The 23,004-nt window shown below is 40.4% G+C and overlaps 1 protein-coding gene across 4 annotated transcripts in view; it reads right to left on the bottom strand.

Moving 5' to 3' along the window:
• Npc1a (Niemann-Pick type C-1a) overlaps positions 1 to 21,012 on the bottom strand; it is a 123,919-nt gene extending 102,907 nt beyond the window's left edge. For 3 of the 4 annotated variants that reach the window (XM_065224754.1, XM_065224755.1, XM_065224756.1), the window contains exon 1: positions 20,496 to 21,012. In XM_065224754.1, coding sequence (XP_065080826.1) covers positions 20,496 to 20,558 — 63 coding nt within the window. In that variant the 5' untranslated portion in view covers positions 20,559 to 21,012. The remainder of the gene's footprint in view (positions 1 to 20,495) is intronic. The other variant, XM_065224757.1, reaches the window with a different exon arrangement.
• Positions 21,013 to 23,004: the final 1,992 nt, after the last annotated feature.

Below are 23,004 nucleotides of genomic sequence, written 5' to 3'. Positions count from 1 at the left end.
GCATTACGTTTGGTTTTGAAAGTTGGCGCACAGGTAAAAAGTGAGGTTACGGGACGCCACTGTGCTTATTATTAACTTCTATAGAGTTTCCTAAACAGACATTTTTTCTAACACAACTAGTCCCCATCTAGTTATATCTGCAAAATAAGGTATGGACTCCCTGCCTCTTCTCGAGCAGATGCTGAAATTTTCTTTTTCCTACCAGAGTATAAGCATAAGGCGTAGTTACTTTTTGAGTTTTTTTTTTTGTTTATCATTGACGTAGGGGTAAAATCAATTTCAAATACCTAAGCTGACGAACGGGAGCATTTTGCACTGAGCTGAGCTTCCGACGGTCCGTAGGAGTAAACTGCTCTAACACAAACGTCAAATTCAAAGTAGTAAATCAACATTTACTAATAATGTTTGTTAACTTGTTTTCGTAAACAACCATTCATTAATAATTACGTTACCCGCTAATATTTCCGCTTTTGGTACAATTCAATCTTTTTCGATGCGACATAAATTTTTTTACTAAGAAGATTGATGACTGAGATGTTACAATTTCCAACCATTTATCGTTGACCTATTTAATTTCGATTCATACCTGTAAAGAGAAAGAAAAGACGATAGGTCAATAAAAATATGAATTGCTCAAACGAATGTGGCTACTAAGGAAATTATAAACGAAGGTTCCAATAACCTCAACTGGCATTACATTGTAAAAAAACATTTGCTTGAAAAACTTTCGTGCAAATTTGAGACAAATAGCTTGATTACCATCATGTAACGACTTTGTTATCTGACCTATATAGAATCGCAAAAAGCTTGATATTGTATATCACGTCATCTTCTTGACCGTCGTCTTGCACCCAAATCGAATGTACTGGAAAATACCCCAAATCGCCTTTCGCATTTCACTGTCTCTTAAGGAAAGCCCGAATCTGGGACATGACGTCAGGAGGTAGCGAAATAATATAGAAAAATATATATATAGGAAATGTGCTAGGCTCACCCAAAAGGACGAAATGGGCCATTTGAGGCTGCAGCGTGTGGAAACTAGGTCAAGGATCCGTGTTCATGTGCGTGTAAAAGACGGGATTCTGCCAGTGATAGTAACCATTAGCTATATTCATCCTACTCTAGTATCTGTATGTCGCCTCATCCATGTATGACTGAAATTCCATCGATAGCGTTGTCCACACCCCAACAACAGTGATGATTAGCAGTGTGGCAAATTTTTCATTTTGCTATCTAACAAGTGGGCCTGCCGTGTACCAGGTCTGAGTTGAACGAAGCATTCGCTGTAACGCATTGAATGTTTATTTCCCAGAATTTGAACACGTTTTTTTCTCTCTAACGAGAAGATGGCGTTTCAACTTCAAAGGAGTCAATTTGCTACGCGCTGTGCGGCGAATGCTGATCGAAGGATGAAACGAAGAGCTACGAATACATCGTAATTAGGATGGTCAAACGAAGATGAAGTTAAGCAGATTTCGCATCAAAACACCTTGAAGCGAAAAGGAACGATAATTTTGCCTTCCACTAATTCTAGCCTGTCTGGTTCGTTCAAACGGGACACTGAACCTTTTAGAATGCACTTCCAAGAGCTCAGCATGAATGCATTTTTGCATTCAAATGCTGCAACCTTAACGTCCTTCAACGTTGTGACCAGCGTTGCCAGTATTCCTGATTTATCTGGATTTTCAGCCGTCTTGTCTTGTCAGATACACAGATGAATTACGTTTATTTCCGATTTATTCTATTTTTAAACCATTTTTTTAATCATAATAATCTTATCAACTGATTTACCCTTTCATCAAAAAACAAAAAGTCAAAACTGCTACGTAAATTATCATAGGCCATCAACGTCCATTGGACACTATTACAACATCGTACATGGGATGCAGATTGAAGATTACAGTAAAAAATAACTAATCTAAAAAATATTTTCTTAAGTAGGGTAAATGGATTTAATGTCGGCCTTAATGCCCCTAATTTGGGCCCATACATAAATTCAGCAATCAACTAAATTTTCAATAGCGACCAAAAATATCCATTAGTACCGTCCCATCGTCTAGATAAAATTGATAAATGGGAGATTTTTATCGATGGGCCCAATCTTACCATATTTCACATAAAATTTAATCCTTTAAATTTGTCGAACCTCTTAACGGAATCTCTTTATAAAGAGCTTTGAGGGGAGTGGTTTATTTCCTTTAAATTCCGTTATAATTGCTTATCTTTTGACAGATACGCGTATTTCGTCTACTACTTGCAGACTTTATCAGTGCCAAGTAGTGGTATTGAGTACTTGGCACTGATAAAGTCTGCAAGTAGTAGACGAAATACGCGTATCTGTCAAAAGATAAGCAACTATAACGGAATTGAAAGGAAATAAACCAACCCACTCAAAGCTCTTCATAAAATTTAACTAAAGTTTTGGAATTCGGCATAATGTTTATTTATTTTTAGACGCATTGTGCCAATACTTTTCTTAAATTCTGCCAATTATTTTCTTAAAAAGCAATCCCAATAACTTATATGCCATACAGAATTTATTTAAACTTGCAATACTTATAGTAAAGATTGTACCCGGAAAAAAAATGCAACCCTTTCTTTTGTATATAACTTTTTATTGCATGGGTAAAAATTGATGAAATTTTGAGCAAAACTAGTTTAAAGTGTAATGTTTATATGTGCTAAATCTTGTCACAATCTAAAGGGTGATACGGTCAAAATTTGGTCAATATCAACTTGACGTATTTCTTCCAATTTTGCATTTAAAAAACCTGAACACCCCTCATTTTGAAGGTGTGTGTGTGTAGAATGTTGCTCCTATTTTGATTTTGGAATTCACTCTTCAGTTGTCAAAATGCCGTCCAAGCAAGAAGAGCAGCGTATCAAAATTTTGCTCGCGCATCGCGAAAATCCGAGCTACTCGCACGCAAAGTTGGCAAAATCGCTAAAAGTTGCCAAATCAACCGTTACAAATGTAATTAAAGTGTTTGGGGAACGTTTGTCGACAGCCAGGAAGTCTGGTTCTTGGGGAAATCGAAAACCGGAAGCCGCTGAGACGACAAAGAGAGTTGTTGGTAGTTTCAAGCGAAACCCTAACCTCTCTCTCCGAGATGCCGCAAATAAGCTGGGTGTATCGTCTACAACCGTGCATCGAGCCAAAAAACGAGCCGGACTATCGACTTACAAGAAGGTAGTGACTCCAAATCGCGATGATAAACAAAATACGACGGCCAAAGCGCGATCCCGGAGGCAGGCTGTACACGACGATGCTGACGAAGTTTGACTGCGTGGTAATGGACGACGAAACCTACGTCAAAGCCGACTACAAGCAGCTTCCGGGACAGGAGTTTTATACGGCAAAAGGAAGGGGAAAGGTAGCAGATGTTTTCAAGCACATGAAACTGTCAAAGTTCGCAAAGAAATATCTGGTTTGGCAAGCCATCTGTACCTGTGGCTTGAAAAGCAGCATTTTCATAGCTTCCGGGACTGTCAACCAAGAAATTTACGTGAAAGAGTGTTTGAATAAACGTCTGCTGCCTTTCCTGAAGAAACACGGTTGTTCCGTACTGTTTTGGCCGGATTTGGCATCTTGCCATACGGTAAAAAGGCCATGGAGTGGTACGCCGCCAACAACGTGCAGGTGGTTCCCAAGGACAAGAACCCTCCCAACACGCCAGAGCTCCGCCCAATTGAGAAATACTGGGCTATTGTCAAGCGGAACCTAAAGAAGACCAAAAAAACTGCTAAGGGCGAGCAGCAGTTCAAGGCAAACTGGCTTTCTGCGGCGAAGAAGGTGGACAAGGTGGCTGTACAAAATCTGATGGCAGGGGTCAAGCGTAAGGCCCGGCAATTCGGATTTGGAAAAGCGGAAGCCTAACTGAATATTTTTCCTGAATTTTATACTAATTGAACTTGAAAAAGAAATTTAATTTGATTTTTTAAATAAACGATTTCACCGATTTACACGCGTTTACCCTTGACCAAATTTTGACCGTATCACCCTTTATCAAGTGGTCATCGAGATAGCTTTAAAGCAAGAAGTGCTTCGACAAAAAATTATGGGAGTGGTCGTGGAAAATCCAGGCCAGTCCAACAGGTGGATCGCGAAACAGTTTGGAATCGACGATTCGACCGTGACCCGTGTGGTATAATCGTTCAGGGAGTATCAGAAGACCCAGCGGCGATCTGGCAGTGGAACAAAAGCGAGGACGACCGACCCCGTGAACGCAAGGAAGGTGAGGGATTACTTCAAGCGCAATCCAAGCCTTTCGATTCGGGACGTGGCCAAGAAGGTCAATTCTGCCGTCTGGTTCATCTAGCAGTTAATGAAGCGGGCCGGAATCCTTGTCTTCAAGGTAAGGAAGGCTCCTAACCGAACCGATAAACAGAATACGGTGGCCAAATCTCACGCCAGGAAGCTGCACCGCGAGTGGTTGGTGCAGCCGAAATGCATCGTAATGGACGACGAGAGGTACATCAAAGCGGACGCCAAGCAGATCCTCGGCCTGGAGTTTTTCGTCGGCAAGTTCCTCCTGGATTTTCCGGAGAAGTTCCGGAAGAAGAAGGTCGTCCAATTTGCCAAGAAGTACTTAGTGTGGCAGGCGATCAGTGGGTGCGACAAATTCAGCAAGCCGTACATAACGACCGGCACCATCAACGGCCAAATATATAAAGAAGAATGCCTCCAGAAGCGCCTGCTGTCCTTCCTCCGGTCCCACGAAGGTGGCACTCTGTTTTGGCCGAATCTGACATCGTGCCATTACGCGAAACCGGTGATGGAATGGTACGAAGCCAACGATGTTGTTTTTGTGCCAAAGGACGCGAATCCGCGAAACTCGCCAGAACTTTGCCCAATAGGAAAATTCTGGGCGATTATGAAGGGCAAGCTCCGGAAAACAGGGAAGGTCTTCAAAAACGACAAGAATTTAAAGAAAGAGTGGATAAAAGTGTGTAAGAAAGATGGCGCAAGTGTTGCACTGGATTTGATGGGTACCGTTAAGTCCAGGGTGTGGACATTTAGCCTAGGAGAGGAGGTTCAATAAACCAACTTTGCAAACACATAGCTAATATGAATAGCTATATCTGACTTAAAATGAATTTTCGGTGATCATTTTTGTCTGTTGCATATTTTTTTTCGAGAACAGTCTTTTATCAAAAATATTCTGATAGGGTAATGTGCTAATTGTTGCACAGCTAAACACGCGAATTGATGGTGGAAAACGTTTGCGAAGTAGGAATTAATCAAGAAATCTTCGATTGCGATTCTTGAAACATTTCCAGAACTCATTTGCAATTTATATTCGTTAAATATTCCTTTATAATAAATCTTTTGAATGTGTCTCCGAGCCCAATTGATGCACGCATTATTTGCATTGAAATTCTATTACTGCATACTTTGTATCTAATTATTACACACCAATAAAATATGGCAAAGTGCATATTGAATGCTATTTTTCAACAAGAAGAATACATCACTCGTTCGAGTTGTACTCACGGACCAACCGGTCAACCATGGGAGTAAAAAAAAATATACGCAGTAGCTGTTTTATATGACCCGTTGCATACCTTTAGGCGTTATCGCCATAGACAATAATTCAGCGTCTAAATATGATCTAATTATTGAACATTAATGTTTTCCCTTTAAATTTAACATGCTTTATGGATGTATTGCAATAGATCGTTGGATAAACGAATAATGAACATTTTTCTATAAATATAACTTATGTTAATTGAATTTTTAGCTAGTAATAGCTTATTTTGCAACTGATGATTATGAACTGAAAAATTAATAAATTGCTTCAAATAATATGTAAAATGCCAACAATATTTAAAACAAGTTTAAACTCAATATTTCCAATACTGAATGCAGTGCTGGTAGCGATCACTGCTGTCAGAAATATTGATTTTAATGACCATGTTGAATAAATAAGTGACCAAATAGTGACTTATAGTTGTAAAAATAGTGACTAAAAAGTGACCTAAGAGAAGGCGCATCAAATCAATGTTTGATGTTTTAGACTTATTCAATTATCATTTCATAAACACTTATGTACGATATGAACCTTTAAAGCGAAAGATTCAATAGAAAGTTTATAACCAAACCTACGGTATTATTCACGGTGTCCACTAACTTCAAGAATCTGGAAAACCGGGAATTTTTTTGTTTATTTAAATTCCTGGAAGTCTCAAAAATTAAAAAAAAAACTTACTAAGGAAAATTTAAAGAAAATAATGAATTTTATAATACAACCATTTAATTTTTCTCGTTATTTTCATTCACACTTTGAACTTAGAAGATTCACAGTGGATTAATCTTCAGTAAGAAATAAATTTAAAAAATATTTGTTTCTGAAGACCACTGTCCAATGTTCTGTGAAGTTTCCGAAGTTTTTCTAAATTTATGGAACTTTTTTTGCTCCCGAAGTTTTTATAGAATTAGAACGAAACAATTAATATAATTCTATGATTTTCACTAAAGATTTTTCTGAAGTTCATAAAATTTCCCTTAAATTATCGACACTAATTTAAAACTTCTTCAATAGTCTAGACTTTCCTGGTGCCTAAACGATTTTTGAATTTCTTTAAAGTTCTCTAGACTGCCCTGAATGTATCAGTATTTTCTAAGAACCCGAAACTTTACTGAAATTGATTAGTTAGTTGATTATAACTATTATTAACACTCGCTTTTCCCTGGATTTATCTATAATTACCTGAAGTTCTCTAAATTTGTTAAATAATCCAGAAAATGTTCTGACATATATTTATAATTTCCTTACGCTTCTGACGTTTTAGGATCAACCATAGAATTCTTGGAATACCCCATAATTCCATGGAACTCCTTGTTAGTCACTGCAAATTTGCTTAAGTTAATGGGATTATTCTGAAGCTATCTGATCGTCCTCGAAGTACTCGGAAGTTCGCTAAATATCATTAAACTATCTAAAAATATCTAAATTTGGTTCTCTGGAATTTCTTGAAGATATCGCTGCTTGCTAAATGTTCTCGCTTTTTTGTATTAATGGAACTTCGTTGATGTTCTCTAATCAACTTAGCTAAATTTTCGCATTTTTTTTATTCTTGAAATCTCCATGATATAACACCCTTAAAATACTCTCACGTTTTCCGGATGTTCATAAAATTTCAAGGAATTCTCTCTGAACTTTGCTGAAGTTTTCGGAAATTCACTGAGTTTCTCGAAACTTCTTTAAGACTTCTAAGGTATACTTGAAATTATTTGAACTGCCCTTTGATTCTCTGACCTGTCTTGATGTTCTCGAATCTTCCATAAAGCTCTTAGTTCTATAGAAGATCTCGGTTCTGATCGGAAATAAATAGAATTCGCGTAAACACATTTAAATTACCCTTAAATTCTCTGGATTTCTGTGAAGTTTCTGAAATATTTCAAGTTTTCATAAATTATCTGAAGGTCTTTGTACTTCTCAGAAATTCGTGGAACATCTTAAGGGTTCTCGATTTGTTTTTCAGTACATCATGGAACTATCTTGAATTTATCTAAGTCTATCTAGCTTCTTAAAAATTTGCACAATACCCCTCATGTTTTCTCATTTTCTCATGTTCGCTTGACACCTGTGAAGTTCTCCGAAATTCGACATCCGGAGGGCGCAACTTCATAAAAGTTCCTGAAAAGTCTCGGATGCTAAAAGAACCGCTTTGAGGTTCTTACAGCTTCCAGTAAGTTTCCCATATTTTCAGCGTGTTAATTTCCCTTATGGTCCTGCCGTTTGTTTAGAGAGTTTCACTGAAATTCTCAGCATTTCCTTGCATTCCTCAGAACTTCTCCAAAGTTCATACAATTGTTGTAAAGTAAATGGGACTGCATTGAAGATCTATAATCTTTCACAAAGTTAATTACGAACTTGAAATAAATCATTTATTTTTTTACTGAATTCTGGCACTTTGAATATTTTCAATATCTTGAACTTGTACATGGAATACGAAACTTTAAGACATTGAATATTTTTAGATCTTGGACTTACTTACTTACTTACTTATTAAACTCAGGTAATTTTATCCAGAAAAAAATGAGTAAACATCCTGTATATAGAGAAAGACGATTAAACGTCACAACGCAAAGAATAATCAATCTTGAAATAAATTCACGCTTAAAAAAGTTGAAAATAGTGACTTTAGTGACTTGGCCTTAAAAAATAGACTTTTTAGTGACTGACTTGAAAAAAGTGACAAAGTCACTAAAAAGTGACAGCCCTGTGAATGTCAAAATAATATTGTTTAGCATTCAGAAATTGATAAATGATTAACAGGGTATCGACTCAATGAAGCAAACCAAATTCCCTGATTTTCCAGGAATTTTCGAAAAAAAATCCCAGGTGCGGTGTCTACATGGTTTTGTCAACACAGTTTTTACTTTCCTCAGATATGTACTACCCAACAAACAATTCTAGCTGCAGACCAGCCTATATAGGCACAAATTAGCTGCATAAGGCAATTTTTGGCTTGATTAGGTAGTCTGCAGCCAAAATTGTTAGTTGGGTAGTGCTTTCTGGACATTTTTTCATGGACCCATGAAGAGTGGTTCAATACAATCTCAAATTGAATAAAGCGTTCGATACATTTTATAGGATGCAAAAAAGACAGAAATCGCTCGAAAATTAAAATGTCACATCAAGCATTGAGCAACTCTATTTACAATTTTAAACCATCCTCAAACTACACCGAGTAATTAAGTTGTTTGAAACTAGCGAAGTTTGTCATACTTCTGTGATTAAGAAATATTTCCCTGAATTTCAAGTAAATTCCCTGAGATTCCCTGATTTTCCAGGTAGTCGACATAGTCGACTGATTAACATATCACCATCGGTAAACGTCATAGTCATGGATAAATGTTGCACAGTAAAGAAAGTGAAGTGTGCAACAATTGGCGACTTACCCTACTTTGAATAAATTTCAATTTTTCAATTTTTTTCGGGATATTGGTGCATCAATTTGATGTCAATAGCATTACCGTGCCAGCACCATATTTGACGCGTTCCCAATGATGACGCACTCGTCTATTTTTGATCGCATCTCGATTTTGACAAGATATTTTTTTATATCTTGTTACACCAGCATCCCTAGAGTACTGAAATAAATATTTACAGAAGCGACATTTCAAAAATAAATACTGAAAATAGTCGAACATTATTGAGTGCGTCGATTTAGGAACCACTTCGAATATGGTCCCTCCAACGGTATTAAAAAAATATTTTTACGTAGTTTGGATTTTCCACACCAATCCAGATTTTTTTTTCAGATGTAATATTTAAACAGGACTTGATTTTTCTGAAAATGACCTGGCAACGCTGGCTGTGACCCCGGATAGAATCAGACCACCAAAGTCGATTTAGTCGTGCTGCTATCGACCGCGAATGCGTTCAAAGCAGGAAAGGATGATATGGGTAGCAACCACCCAATCATACGAAGCAAATCGAATTACGATCGCACCACTACCGCCATGTAAGGGAATCGAGCGAACGAAAAAACACGTGATTGAGGTCTCACTTGGATGTTCCCATCGGATCGAACCGTGCCGGCGAGCACTTAAAAGGATTCACACGGCTAAATTGGCATTTACTAGCTCGTCCGTCGCATCGCGTCGGTTTGAACTTCTACATTTTGTACATAGGAATGGCATAATTATGGCTGTGGATGTAGGTAGGATCTGGTGGAACAATTTCCACACCAACATGAAGCATTATGCGAAAGGAAAAAAAAAACGATCGACTAATTCAATTTGGTAGTCTAGCCACAGTGGCTACCACGAACTGAAAAGAGAAAACAAAGGAATGTGTTGTAACGAATGCATGATTTTCTGTTGTTTTGCTTCGATTCATCATAATGTATGAAGTCGAGCTCCGATACAAATGAGTGTAAATGACTGATGTGGATGATAACCAACTCGAATAGAATAATAATGCGCCCTCCGGATGTCGATCGATAATCTACTCCAGCTGTAGTCCTTGATGATACATCAATGGAAGTTTCCGCGTGTAGACAAATCACACCCGCTAGGATTGATTTTTTTGCTCAATAACGCGTAATCAAAAGCAACAAAATCATAAAAGAAATGGAATGATGCTTATCACCACCAAACTGATTGCTGATTACAGCTTGATGCTATCGGAATTAGGGTAGATAAGCAGGGGGACACAATTCTAAGAAGTCGTTCCTAATGGACGATGGAGTGCGACGAATGACGACGATTGGAATTCCACTCTTATTGCGAATAAACTCAAGCATTAATCATCGTGCTTTGTCGTATTTCTATTAAAGTGGATGTGTATGCCGATGTTTAAATTATTTGGTGCTCAAAGAACGACTTTACTCGTATCCAATGGAATTAGATTCATTAAAATGTTATACAGCAAGCCCAATTCCAAACGCTCATGATCGTCCTCCAATCGTCAGTCTTTAGTATTTCCAAATTTCCCAACTTGAAGCTGCCGCTCTTATATCATACGAGTTTGAGTAAGACGGACACAGAGGAATTTATATCCGAAATAGACTGAGGCGACGTACTTGACAAAACTGATGCAGGTGTTGCCCAAATTACGTCTTACCGGAAAGACATGACAAACTCTATGAAGACACAGTCTACAAGGAATTCTAAACCTTGGATTATTGATAAACCTCCTAACCAAAAGACTTTCCTCTTGCGGCTAAGGAATCGCTTTGATCAGAACCGTTGCAGTTAAATTCAATGTGATGCAACTTGATTAATCAGCGGCGCCGGTAGTGTAGTGGTACACGTGATTACATCTCACCCCAGCAGGCCTGGGTTCACTCCCAGTTGGCGTCGCGTGGATGCCCTGAGGCATAACATCTCTGATCACGCCTTCCTTCGGAAGGGAAGTAAAGCCGTTGGTCCCCGGTTCATGAGTTGATGGGTCGATAGGTAGGGTCCAGGCGTGGGAGCTGCCTCCCTGGCGTCGGTAGCATTGGTGCTCAGCACGGAAAACTAGATCGACGGAAAACAAATCAAGGAGAAAAAAAACTTGACAAATTCTAGCGCGGATATCTTGTATAGGTACCGAGTAATCAAACTCCTTTTTCTGTTAAGAAACAGATGGAACTTAATACCCACTGTAGTGCTTTTTACGTTGCAGAGCGCCTCTATTTAACATAAAGCAACTGTGGATTGTCGTCTGTAGCTCCAGACTCTGTCGCTCTTCCAGTATGCACAAATGTATATCCAGTTATTCGTAATGCTTCTTTCCTCTCAGATATCTAAGCATCCGTTTGACCGCAGTCAAGTGGGCTTCTCCAGGATTGCAACTACGAACATTGCTGACGGCGTACGATCCCCTAGGTCAAAAACTGAAACTCATCTACGAGTTCCATGGAAGGATCATTTTACCTCCTCCGTTATGGTTGGCTCATGTTGAACATCGTCAACAGTTGGTCGACGAAATTAGCCAATGCTATGATTTTCTGAAAATAGACTCAAGTATTCAGGTATGATTATTTAACCACACAAGATGGAAATCTTCCACGGTGGCCCATGCACCACTGGAGGTGCTCAGGATACATGAGTGAGTGACTGATCCAATAATCTACTGCCGCAGTTCCATGGGGACAAACTTAATGCTCCATACTTGTCATGTCCAATCGACAGACCTTAACAGTAGATTGTGTAAAGCGAAATTTTTGGAGCTTTGTCAACAGCAAAAGGAAAGATGCGAGTATACCGTCTAACATGCTACTCGATGGGAAACAGTCCACTTCTCTAAGCAAAGCGTGTGAGAGGTTTGCTTAACACTTTGCATCTGTCTTCGATTAAAATATGACAAGTGCTGCCTCTGAAACGCCTAGTGACTTAGTGGAACTGAGCACATCCGAAGCAACTCGGGATATGGTACTTTCAGCAGCAAGGAGACTGAAAACCTCACTCTCTCCTGGTCCTTATGGAATTCTGGCAGTGGTGTTCTGCCGTTGCTCAGCTGCCTTAGCAGCCATATTTAATGCATCCTTTGAGCAAGGAAAATTCCCAACATTGTGGAAGCAGTCGTATATGTTTCCTGTATTCAAAGCTGGCAATAAACGGAATATTAAGAACTATCGAGGTATCACCAGTCTTTCGGCAGCGTCCAAACTGTTTGAGATCATCTTGAGCGAATTTGTCCTGAATCGCTCGAAGAACTACATTTCAACTGACCAGCATGGATTTATTCCCGGTAGATCGGTAGCTACTAACCTTTTGGATTTCACCAGTACAGGCATCATGCATATCAGATATATACTGATCTTAAAGCCGCATTCGACTAAATCGACCAGAAGGTTTTGTTATGCAAGCTTTCCCGACTAGGAGCGTCTGAGCAACTTAGGTCGTGGTTACATTCCTACTTGACTGTACGAACTCTTCGAGAACGACTAGGATCTTGTGTCTCTTCTACGTTTACCAGCACCTCTGGAGTACCTCAGGGAAGTAACATGGGTCCACTTTTGTTTACGTTGTTCTTCAACGATGTAGCAGCTTTGTTGGGAGTTGAATGCAAGCTCGTTTATGCAGATGATCTTAAGCTATACGTCATAGTTCACTCGATTGAGGATTGTCATCGTCTTCCAGCTCTGCTAGATTTGTTTGTGGATTGGTGCTGTCGCAATAAACTCATCAAGAGCGTTTCAAAGTGTGCAGTGATGACGTTTTTCCGCTCTAGGAGTTCAATCCTTTACGACTATTGCATTGACAATGTAACGCTTCGCAGAGTAGAACGTATGACTGATCTTGGTGTTCTTTTGGACCCAAAGTTGACCTTCAATCTTCACTATTCCTCGATCATCTCTAAGGCGAATCGTCAACTGGGATTTATTTCGAAGATTGCATGAGATTTCAAAGACCCTCACTGCTTGAAGGCACTATATTGCTCTTTAGTTCGACCCATACTTGAGAATGCATCTGTGGTCTGGTCTCCATATGAGCTAGTGTAGAATCTCCTACTTCATTAAGACAACTACTGTCAGATGACCACCACCACCACCAATCAGGCTAAGGCCTTGTTGTCCTCTGCTGTCCGAAGAAGTCGTCTCCACTCTACTCGATCCATGGCCACAGTTCGCAAGCCTCGTAGTCTGCGAAGGGTCCGCAGGTCGCCTTCTACTTGGTCGATCCACCTTGCCCGCTGCACGATTCTTCTTCTTGTTCCTGTTGGGTCGCTTTCCAGAACCATTTTCACTGGGTCGTCGTGCGGCATTCTTACGATGTGCCCAGCCCACCGTAGTCGCCCAATTTTTGCAATGTTTACGATGGATGGTTCTCCCAGCAGCTGGTGCAATTCGGGGATCATTCGCCTCTTCCACGTTCCGTCATCCATCTGCACTCCACCGTAGATGGTACGCAACACCTTCCGTTAGAAAACACCACGCGTTGGTCCTCCACGAGCATAGTCCAGGTCTCGTGGCCGTAGAGGACCACCGGTCTAATCAGCGTCTTGTAGACAGTCAACTTCGTGCGGTGGCGAATTTTATTCGACCGGAGCGTCCTCCGGAGTAAAAGTAGGTACGATTCCCTGTCATAATGCGTCTTTGAATTTCTCTGCTGGTATCATTTTCGGCGGTCACCAGTGAGCGCAAATACACGAACTCATTGAACACCTCGATTTCGTCACCGTCAATCTGAACTCGGGGTGGGAGGCTAACATTGTCTTCCCTAGAACCTCTTCGTTCATCCTCTTCTCCTTTCATGTATTTGTCTTTGATGCATTGATGTCAGATGAATTACAATAAATAAATAAATAAATAAATAAATAAACACCGTAATTGCTTGGTTCTCATTACCCTCGGCTTAGCTCTGGAAGCACTTACCTAATAAGTTGTGGATGTCTTTTGCAGTTATCCACCTTAATTATTTTCTTTTGGACTAACCACGACAGTTCTGTGGATCTGCCCTGGAAGTTCTTTGGGTTCGCCCTAAAACGCCGCATAAGATGACAGTATTCCTTGAGTTCATATCGTCTAATCAATACACATTTTTATTCTGATCTTGATCTCTTTTGAAAACCTTCCGAAACGTCCTCTAGACATTATCGATTACAGCTATATTTTACAATGTTGAGATATTGTAAACTTTAGGCGTTTACAGCTCAATCTTTGCACGGACAAGTTTCTTTCTTGGCGTGGGTCTGGAGAATGTTGTTGACGGGTTCCCGGAGTCCTGTTGAAGCAATGGTTGATCGTCAGTAGAGTATGTGTAGACTGTGTATCACTATCATATGATTCTTGCCCACCAGAGTGATTTGAACCTGGCGCTATTTTGATATCTTGGATTCCGGATCTACTCGTCACTACGACTTTTGCTCCGTCTCTAGCAATAACTTCAAACCGTTCCGATGTTTACTTTTTCTGTGGTGTACAAGCAAGACTATATTGCCGTTGGCAATATTGCTTTCTTTTGCCCCACGTACGCGATCAGCATACTGCTTCTATATTAGTTTTGTCTCGGTATCACGCTCTCGAACATCCGCGCGGGTAAGTTCGCTGGAATGTTCGTTAGAATCGAAAGGCTTCCACAGAGCGGGGAAGTTACCCCAACCATTCGGTCGAAAGGGGGAAAGATTAACGTGTTATGCCTGTGAAATGCTGTAGTGCTTTACTACTCCAGTTATATCCTTCTAATTAAGACACTGATAGGGCTTTAATGATTCCTGAATTTTGCTTTTCAACAGCACCATTGATCGGAGGACTTAGTGGTACAGATGTTCGTACTTTCACTCCTCTGTTTCCCAATATGAGATGAATCCGGTACTCTGGAATGGAGGGCCATTGTCACTTTGTATGACAGAAGGGTATCCCCACATTTGAAAAACATCGTTTAAGACTGAGTTTGTAGCAATTGCATCCGTTACTACCAGAAATTCCTCGGATCCACAGGAGAGTACTGCAAGAAATACTATTTGCCGCGGTCCTTCGAGTAGTTCTCGTGAGCATAGTGGCAATGGTGGATTTCGTCTCGAGAGTTGGACACAGATGTTGCAGGCTTCATGAAGCGAATTATGACCACAGACATCCTGGGTCACCAGAAAAGCTCACGCATTACACGCTTCATTGCCACCTCTCCTATGTGGCCTCCATGTGCTGAATCAAGTGCCTTTAAGCGGAGAGAGTCGTCTTTTAAGACCATAGAACCACGATAGTGAAAATTATTTTTCTGTGCCTCATATACTCGCAGTTCAGATGGCGTTTTGTTCGACGATACCGCTTCTCTCACTGATAGTAATTCGCTGTCTTTTTCAGACATCGTTTTTATTTCATCCCAAGTAATGATCATATTACCAGTATCCAAGGAGTAGAGATAGTGAGTTTATTCTTCTTCTTCTTCAAATGCGATAGCCTCTTGTGTTGCTGGTATGAGTCGAGATAATGTATCGGCTGTAACGCGTAAGGCTTCAATCTCAACGCCCAGCTCGTTTTCCCAAACGGTGATTACCGTTGAAGATATATTGGATTACTTCCGCGTCTGTCTGAATAGTGAACGGCCTAGTTAACAGATAGTAGGATAATTGTTCTACACCCCAGACAACTGCAAGTGCTTCCTGTGTTTTTCTGTAATGGCTAGCGCTTTAGACGCACAAGCTATAATCCAAGGGGCAAGACAGCTCCTAATCATGAGCAATTTCAGTGTTGCTTTTGAGGCACCTCGAGTAACTCACATTGCTCAGTGAGCAAGATCGCTGTCATTTGCTTTCTCACTTTTCGCATCACAGCAACATTTGAAGGTGTAACTTCATGCGAATCCGAAAAGCTGCTGTCAAATAAAGCAATTCAAATAAAATCAAATAAAACAATCTGAATTACCACGGCGCCGTTCTGCTGACGGGGGACATCCATCCTCGCTTTTGGTGCTTTTGCTGAGCCTTCCGGATGGTCGTGATTCGGTCCCGTTTTTGCTATACACTACCGAGATTTTGCTGCGGCCGTCGACCGAATTCTCCAGGAGAAAGTCGCCGAAGAGAATCTGTCAGCTTGATTTGTGCTTCGTCTTCCTGACGGGTTTTCACTTCGGTTTTGTCCGGTAGATCGTTAATGGGTATGAAGTTCAAACGAGGATAGCACTCACCGGAAACAGCAGCTACTTCATCGTCATCCTCCTCTTCGCCTTCGGCAGTGGCAGCGGCTGCACTGATTGTAGCGTTGCCTTCCGAGCTGGAATTGGGTGTTAATCGGTTGTTGCTCCACCGGGAAATATTTTCTATACCGAAAACTGTGGCGGCGGGTGCCGTTGGAGGGGCCATGGTTGAAATATTACTCACTACTCTATGTTTGCCATTGTGCAAACGGGAATGTTAGTCGAAAGGGGATCGGAGTTAGTTATTACCACATTGACTGGTGATGCCTTTTCCAATAGGACTGCTGTTACGACTGGAGAAATCTAAGATGATGGGATCGCTGCATTATAGGTGGAATCTCAGATGTTTAGAAGAATATTGGAGAGCTTTTTTGATCAGAGATGATCCTTTCGGAGTGACGACTGGGTCTGGTTGCTGAGGCGGAAGCACAACCCTTAAAGCTGGTTGGAAGTGTAGGTTGTTATTGGTAGTAAGCAGGCACTGGCACCGGTTCTTCCATAATATTCCAGTTATTCGAAAGGCTCAGCATACACAGCATACAGCATACAGATTACTTTATTTACTAACAAAACTGACGTCTAATATGAGACGTATATGCTTAAAACTAGTAAACGGAGTAGGCAGAGAAAATATTGAGGTACATTGAGTGACTCGCTGCAAAAAAGCAACTCAGAGTAAACCTGTCTCACTCCTTGCTGTAATCCTTGGAATGTTTTTTTTTTTTTCCTTTGGTTTGTTTTTTTCCGTCGATCTTGTTTTCCGTGCTGAGCACCAATGCTACCGACGTGCCAGGAAGGCAGCTACCACACCTGGACCCTACCTATCGACCCATCAACTTATGAACTGGGGACCAACGGCTTTACTTCCCATCCGAAGGAAGGCGTGATCAGAGATGTTATGCCTCAGAACATCCCGGCGGCGCCGACTGGGATTGAACACAGGCCTGCTGGGGTGAGAGGTAATCACGCTTACCACTACACCACCGGCGCCGTTATCCTTGGAATGTTAATTCTGTCGATTTGAGTAAGTACCGTCCCCAAACCAACAGGTGAGGCATCCACAAATAGTTCTATGCGGTTAGTTAGGTTGTAGTATCCAAGTTTCTTTATGGAATCTAAAGCTTCGTTTTTCAGCCAATTGACCTCATCATCTTCATTGTCATTCCAATAACAATTTTCGGAGTTCGTAAGATTTCGTAAGTGTTGTCCATGAAAGTGATCAGTCCCAAGAAGCTTTTAACTTCAGTGCAGCTGTTTGGTTGCCTGAAGTTCCTGATCGCTTATACTTTTCCTCCGCAACTTGCCAACCGTTAGGAGTAAGATGAAATCCGAGGAAGACAACCGACTGGCTTCCGAAGACACACTTGCTTTCGTTCAATACAACATTGTGGTTAGCAAGGCTGCATGTTTTCCCGAACACCAACACATCATTCAAATAATTGTTGCATCCCTTGCAACCAGCCAACTCAGTTCGTTGAAGCGTCTCCTGGAATATGTCGGGGTCGTTGCAGAGACCGAATGGCAGTCGAACGCAACGAAACATTCCGAATTCGGTGTAGAAGTTGGTAAGATGGCGTGAGTCTTCGTGCATTGGACAGATCCATTGTAGAAAATCAACTGGCCTCATCTAACTCGGAGATTATTTTCTCCAGAGTAGGTATCGGTTAAATGTTAGCACAACCCAAACGATCACTACAGGCTTCAAAGACATAACATGGTCTGAAGAATTTGTGAAGGAGCATCTGGAGACAGGTTAAGTGCGCTCCTGTGACAAGGGGTCCTGAAGTTAGTTCAGTTTTCTTTATTATCGAGACTTAAAGGATTCTGGAGGTGCAGAGATCTTCGAGAACGAGTCCAGAATATTTTTGAAAATTTGTAGGCAGAGCAGATTCGTCGTCCGTCATTACATCGTCGAGCTTAACATCAGCAGGAGCCAGCCCATCGTCTGAAATTAGTTCTTCTATGAGAAAATGCTTTTTAAGATTAAAAAAAAAGCTTCTAAATAGCTTCTTAAGAAGATTCTAAAAGAAGATTCTTAAACAAACATCCATAAGAAGATTCTAAAAGAAGCTTTTTTTGGAACCTCATTCAAGTCGCTCTGCTCCTCGGGCGTCACTTGCATCCGTATATCGTTGGTTCAGTAGGTTCGTGTGTGCTCGAATAAGGTGTCCGTGCTTGCGGAAAACAATGTAGTTCACCTGGCCTGGAATTTATTTAATTCTCTGTGTTCTACTTCTATTTAGAGTTGACCAGAAAACTGAGAGGAATATTTGGAGATACCGGAACATGAGCAGTTTTTTTTAGTGTTTATGCTAAATGGCAGGAACTGCCCTCAGAATTTGATTCTCAAGGAATTCATTTCAATATCCCCTCCAATTTCCCACAAAATATTCATCTGAATCACATTTAAGATTGCAAAACGCCCTTGGAATCTTGCATAAAACATGGTGACCAGCAAATCCCGTTCAGCAACTTCCTGGTTAATTTCGGGAATCCTCCCGGTTGTGCGATATACATTTAAATTAAGCATAAAAGAGAATGCCATTGAGCTGAAGAGATCACTAAGTTAAATGGGTCATTATTAAGACAGTAATATTTTTTTTGGATCTTGAATTTGGTTCTGCGTCGAACCCTTCAAAATTTGACTAGGAAAATTCGCTCAAAACATAAGAGAATTTTAATTGGTTGTTCCCAAGCATTTCCCTTAAAATTTCCTTGAATCCATTTCCCTTCACAGAGTTCTTTTCAGAATTGCTATTGGAAAAACCAATGGGTGGGCTTCGTGGTCGTGCGGTTAGCGGTGTCACCCGTCGTTCAGGCGTTCGTGAGTTCCACGAAGTCAGGGTTCGATCCCGCTCCAGCCGGTGGAACTTTTCGCAACCCGAAAATTTCCCTACTTGTCTACTGGGTGTTGTGCGTTGTTCGTTCTCTATTGTTAAGTGTTCAATCTATGCAATTTCTGGTTGAAGACGGTGTGAATTGTCTTTTAGATGTTCCACAATTGCCGTTGATTGCCTATTAGCAAGTGTTTAGGGTCATTTTTAACGGATGTCGTATCTTTCCACAGCTTTTCAATAGTGATGTGACGTGTCGTGCAAAAGTTTAGCTCTGGCCATTCGAGAACCAAGCTCAGATCCCAATGTTGGTTGGTTGGTTGTCTTTATTAAGGAGATTTTCAGTCACGATCCCAATGTTTGCAAGTGTTCTCAGTGGTTTCCCTCGATGCTTTTAGAATATATTTAAAAGTGAAAGGCTGATAAATACAAATTCTAAATATGATTGCAATAATTTACGTGTAAAGAATTTTCAAGTTCACTTGCAGAGGTTATCAATAAGCTGCAAATAGCAAATAACAAATTCCATGCTTATCAGCCGAACGTAGAGCGTTGCCCGAAACATAAACAAATTTATGCAACATAAAAAAAATCCGGTGTAATAAAATATACGCACTTCATTCAGCGGCGATTCATACGCATCTAGGTGTCGTGTCATAAGCAGGTTTTGATTTCCAGCACTGACAACAATTTCAAGGATAACCAGTTTCCCCTCAGCCGGTCGCCTTCGAGGCGCGGATTTACTTTTCTTGAATAGGAAAGTCGCATTCCTTCGCGTTTGTTTTGCGTAGCTTATTAAACAATGAGCTACGCCGTAACTTTAACATGCCAGACATCCTTTCAAGAACGACAGAATATAGAACTACAGAAAGATAGATGTTTCCAACGACGTAAATTATTGCTAGCATTCAACACAGTAGACAAACTATATGATCCAGACTTTGCTTTTGGCATTCAAGAATAAATTTAGTGCCAGCATTTCCAAAAGGGTGAAATTTCCTTTGTAAACAATGGCGTTAGCCATCGATGTCTCGCGAATAAAAGCTCTCAAATGCAAATTAACGAATGTTTCCGCTACCATCTGGTATCGTTAATTTGTAGGAAGGAGCTTTCAATTTGCCGGAAATCGGCGCTTGAAGTCACTGTTTAGCAAAGCAGTTTGGCCCTAATGAAATGTTGGCACTGAATTTTACGTTCATGCCAAAAATAACACACCAGAGAAAAACTGTTTCTGGATCGAATCTGCCTTCCATTGTATGCAATAAAAATGATTGATGACGTCAATCGTGGCACCCGTAACGAAGCCAAGCGAAGGAAAACCGCACACTCGGGAGTAAGGTGTGCGTGTTTACAAACAAACACCACCGTCGTTCGCTGTTTCGTCGCTATTTCACAAGCTGTCAAATGCCTACAGTGGTATTGGTTTGATCACGCGAGCCACTCATCCAAGCTCTTGTCGATGTGTGCGTGTTGCGGGTGACGAATCTTCTCCCTTCCTCCAATGCCAAAGCCGTAAAGTGAAAAGAAAAATCGACGTTCTGCCTTGCAATAAAAATGCAAAAAAAAAAAAAAAAAACACTTACCAATTTTAGCACCCCGAGCACCAGCACCGTGGTGAAAATGAATCCTTTCCAGCAGTAGGACATTTTTCGATGCTATGTAATCTCCAACTTGCACAACCCGAGCAGGGGAACGAACGGAAAACAATAGAGGCACGCACAAAGATTTTCCCCGCCTTAAACTACTGCTTCTTCTTATTTTCTACTTGCAGAGGGGGAATTTGCACAATACTTTTTCCACCACTTTTCACACAGCTCAGAAAATATCTCTTTTACTGCGGGACCATTTTTGGAAACACCACCACGAAAATCGAAACACTTAACAAAGGGAGCGTTTTCTTCCAGCTGTGAGAGCTCCCTTGCAGTTAACCAATATTCCTTAACCAAATCTCACACCACTTTTTTTTTCTGTTGCTGCTGTTGTTCAAGCAAGCAGAGCCTTCTGGGTAATTCCTACGCACAATCGAACCGACGGTTTTGCTCACTACTAAGAGCTTTTTACCCGTCCACACGGCACGAAATCTGAAAAGAAACTGAACAGGGGAAAGATGCGACACACACGAATAAAAAAAAAACCTGATGCCCTTTAACAATGGTGAGTTCCCATTAGTCCGTTTTTTTTTTCTGCGTGAAGTGTCAGTACATTTTAGAACAAACGCCGAGTGCTAAAACATAAACGATAAAATAAGATCACTCAAAATTTAGTTGAATTCAACTCAATTTACTCACAAAGTGAGTGAAATCCCTAATAAAAATTGTATGGTTAATTTGCTTAACGACGTGTTGTGGGTATCATCCAAACCATGTGTGAAATAGTTCAATGATTTGGGTTATCGTTCGTTTATGGTTATTTTTTATTAGGGATTTTCTTCGATTTTCCACACAGATAGAAATTTCCTTAAATACCTTTTGGCAAATTTCAGAGCAGATGCCTTGCAAAAAGTTAATGATGATCATGTGTCAAATCTATCTATCTATCTTCTATCTTCTATCTTCTTCTTCTATATATATAAAAATGAATTTCTGTCTGTCTGTCTGTCTGCCTGACCCTTATAGACTCGGAAACTACTGAACCGATTGGCGTGAAAATTTGTATACAGGGGTTTTTGGGGCCGTGGAAGGTTCTTATGATGGTTCGAGACCCCTCCCCCTTCTGTAAGGGGGGGCTCCCATACAAATGAAACAGAAATTTCTGCATAACTCGAGAATTAATCAAGCAAATGGAACCAAATTAGGCATGTGGGGGCGAGTGTGGGGGTATAAGGAGATAATCATAGGGGGTAGCCCCTTAGATAATAGGGGGGGGGGGCTACGTACAATATAGCATGCTTTTTTTTTTAAATCGGCGCATAAACTCAAGCTAATATTGAATCCCGAGTAAGACCGGGCACACTCAGCTAGTGAAATATATAAATGGTCACACATACCGCTTATGTATTCTTATAGGACCTGTAGTGATACAGAAATCGTAGTTGAACTCTAAAATATATTGTAGATAAAACCAGGTACATATTTATTATACAGAATTGAATATTTAAATAAAAATAACAACACGGTTAAATGTAAGCAAAACCCAAACGCTCACTGCATCATGTTTGGCAACCAGGCATGTAATTTACGCAAAGCCTATGCGTTTTGGCAGCATTTTCGGAATGTTCGGTCACATAACTGAGATGCGAATTGGATTCATTCTGTGTGCTTATTTCATGAAAGCAGGACGTGCGTTTCAACGTGGGATACGACCTCGGATACGACAGGACCTATGTGGATTGTCTTATGGAATGAATAAGGCTGTGTTTTGGCAAAAATGCATAAGTGAAACACACGAATAAAATAATTAAATGTCTTTTCGTGCAGGAAAAACTTCTCGAATATGAGGAAAATTGTCCCTAGTATACACGGCAAATGAGAACGACGCAAATTTGAGTTTAGTTCACTCATAATAGCCAAAAGTGCATGAACTCTTAGTAAATGTAGCTCATGGTTTCCTGTGGAAAACCTAAAAAATCTACCGGAAAATGAGGAAATTGACGAAAATTTTATTCAGTCTCGGAGTAGTACCAATAGACCGAGTTACTTTTCTCAAATTCGGGAATTTTACCCTGGAAAATCCTGGAAAAACCTGGGAAAACATGAGACAAATTTTACTCATCGCTGAGTTCCTGCACTTTTGGCGATTATGAGTGAACTGAACTCAAATTTGAGTCGTTCTCATTCGCCGTGTAGGAGTATAATAAAAGCACAGACAAACAGACATAAATCATTGAATATTTCTCATTGTAAAACATCGTCGCTAAAACATTACCGCCATCCTAGGGGCATCCCACTCTAAACTTTGTATTTCTCACGATGTACTTATAAAGTTCTAACTGAAATCTTAGATACCTATAAATACTTAAGAAATACTTATTACTAGATTGTTTCCCTGGTTGCTAGACAAATTTCTGTTGTTTGTTTACTCAATGTTGTCAGGGATTGGAAAGGTCAATTATGGTATTTCGTTTATGAGAATGTGTCTTTTCTTCTGACATAA

Source organism: Ochlerotatus camptorhynchus, unplaced genomic scaffold (assembly GCF_037179485.1).
Source record: "Ochlerotatus camptorhynchus isolate MF236.1 unplaced genomic scaffold, CSIRO-AGI_Acam_v1.1 ptg000215l, whole genome shotgun sequence".
Taxonomy (NCBI): domain Eukaryota; kingdom Metazoa; phylum Arthropoda; class Insecta; order Diptera; family Culicidae; genus Ochlerotatus; species Ochlerotatus camptorhynchus.
This window is presented reverse-complemented; position numbering and strand designations above follow the sequence as displayed.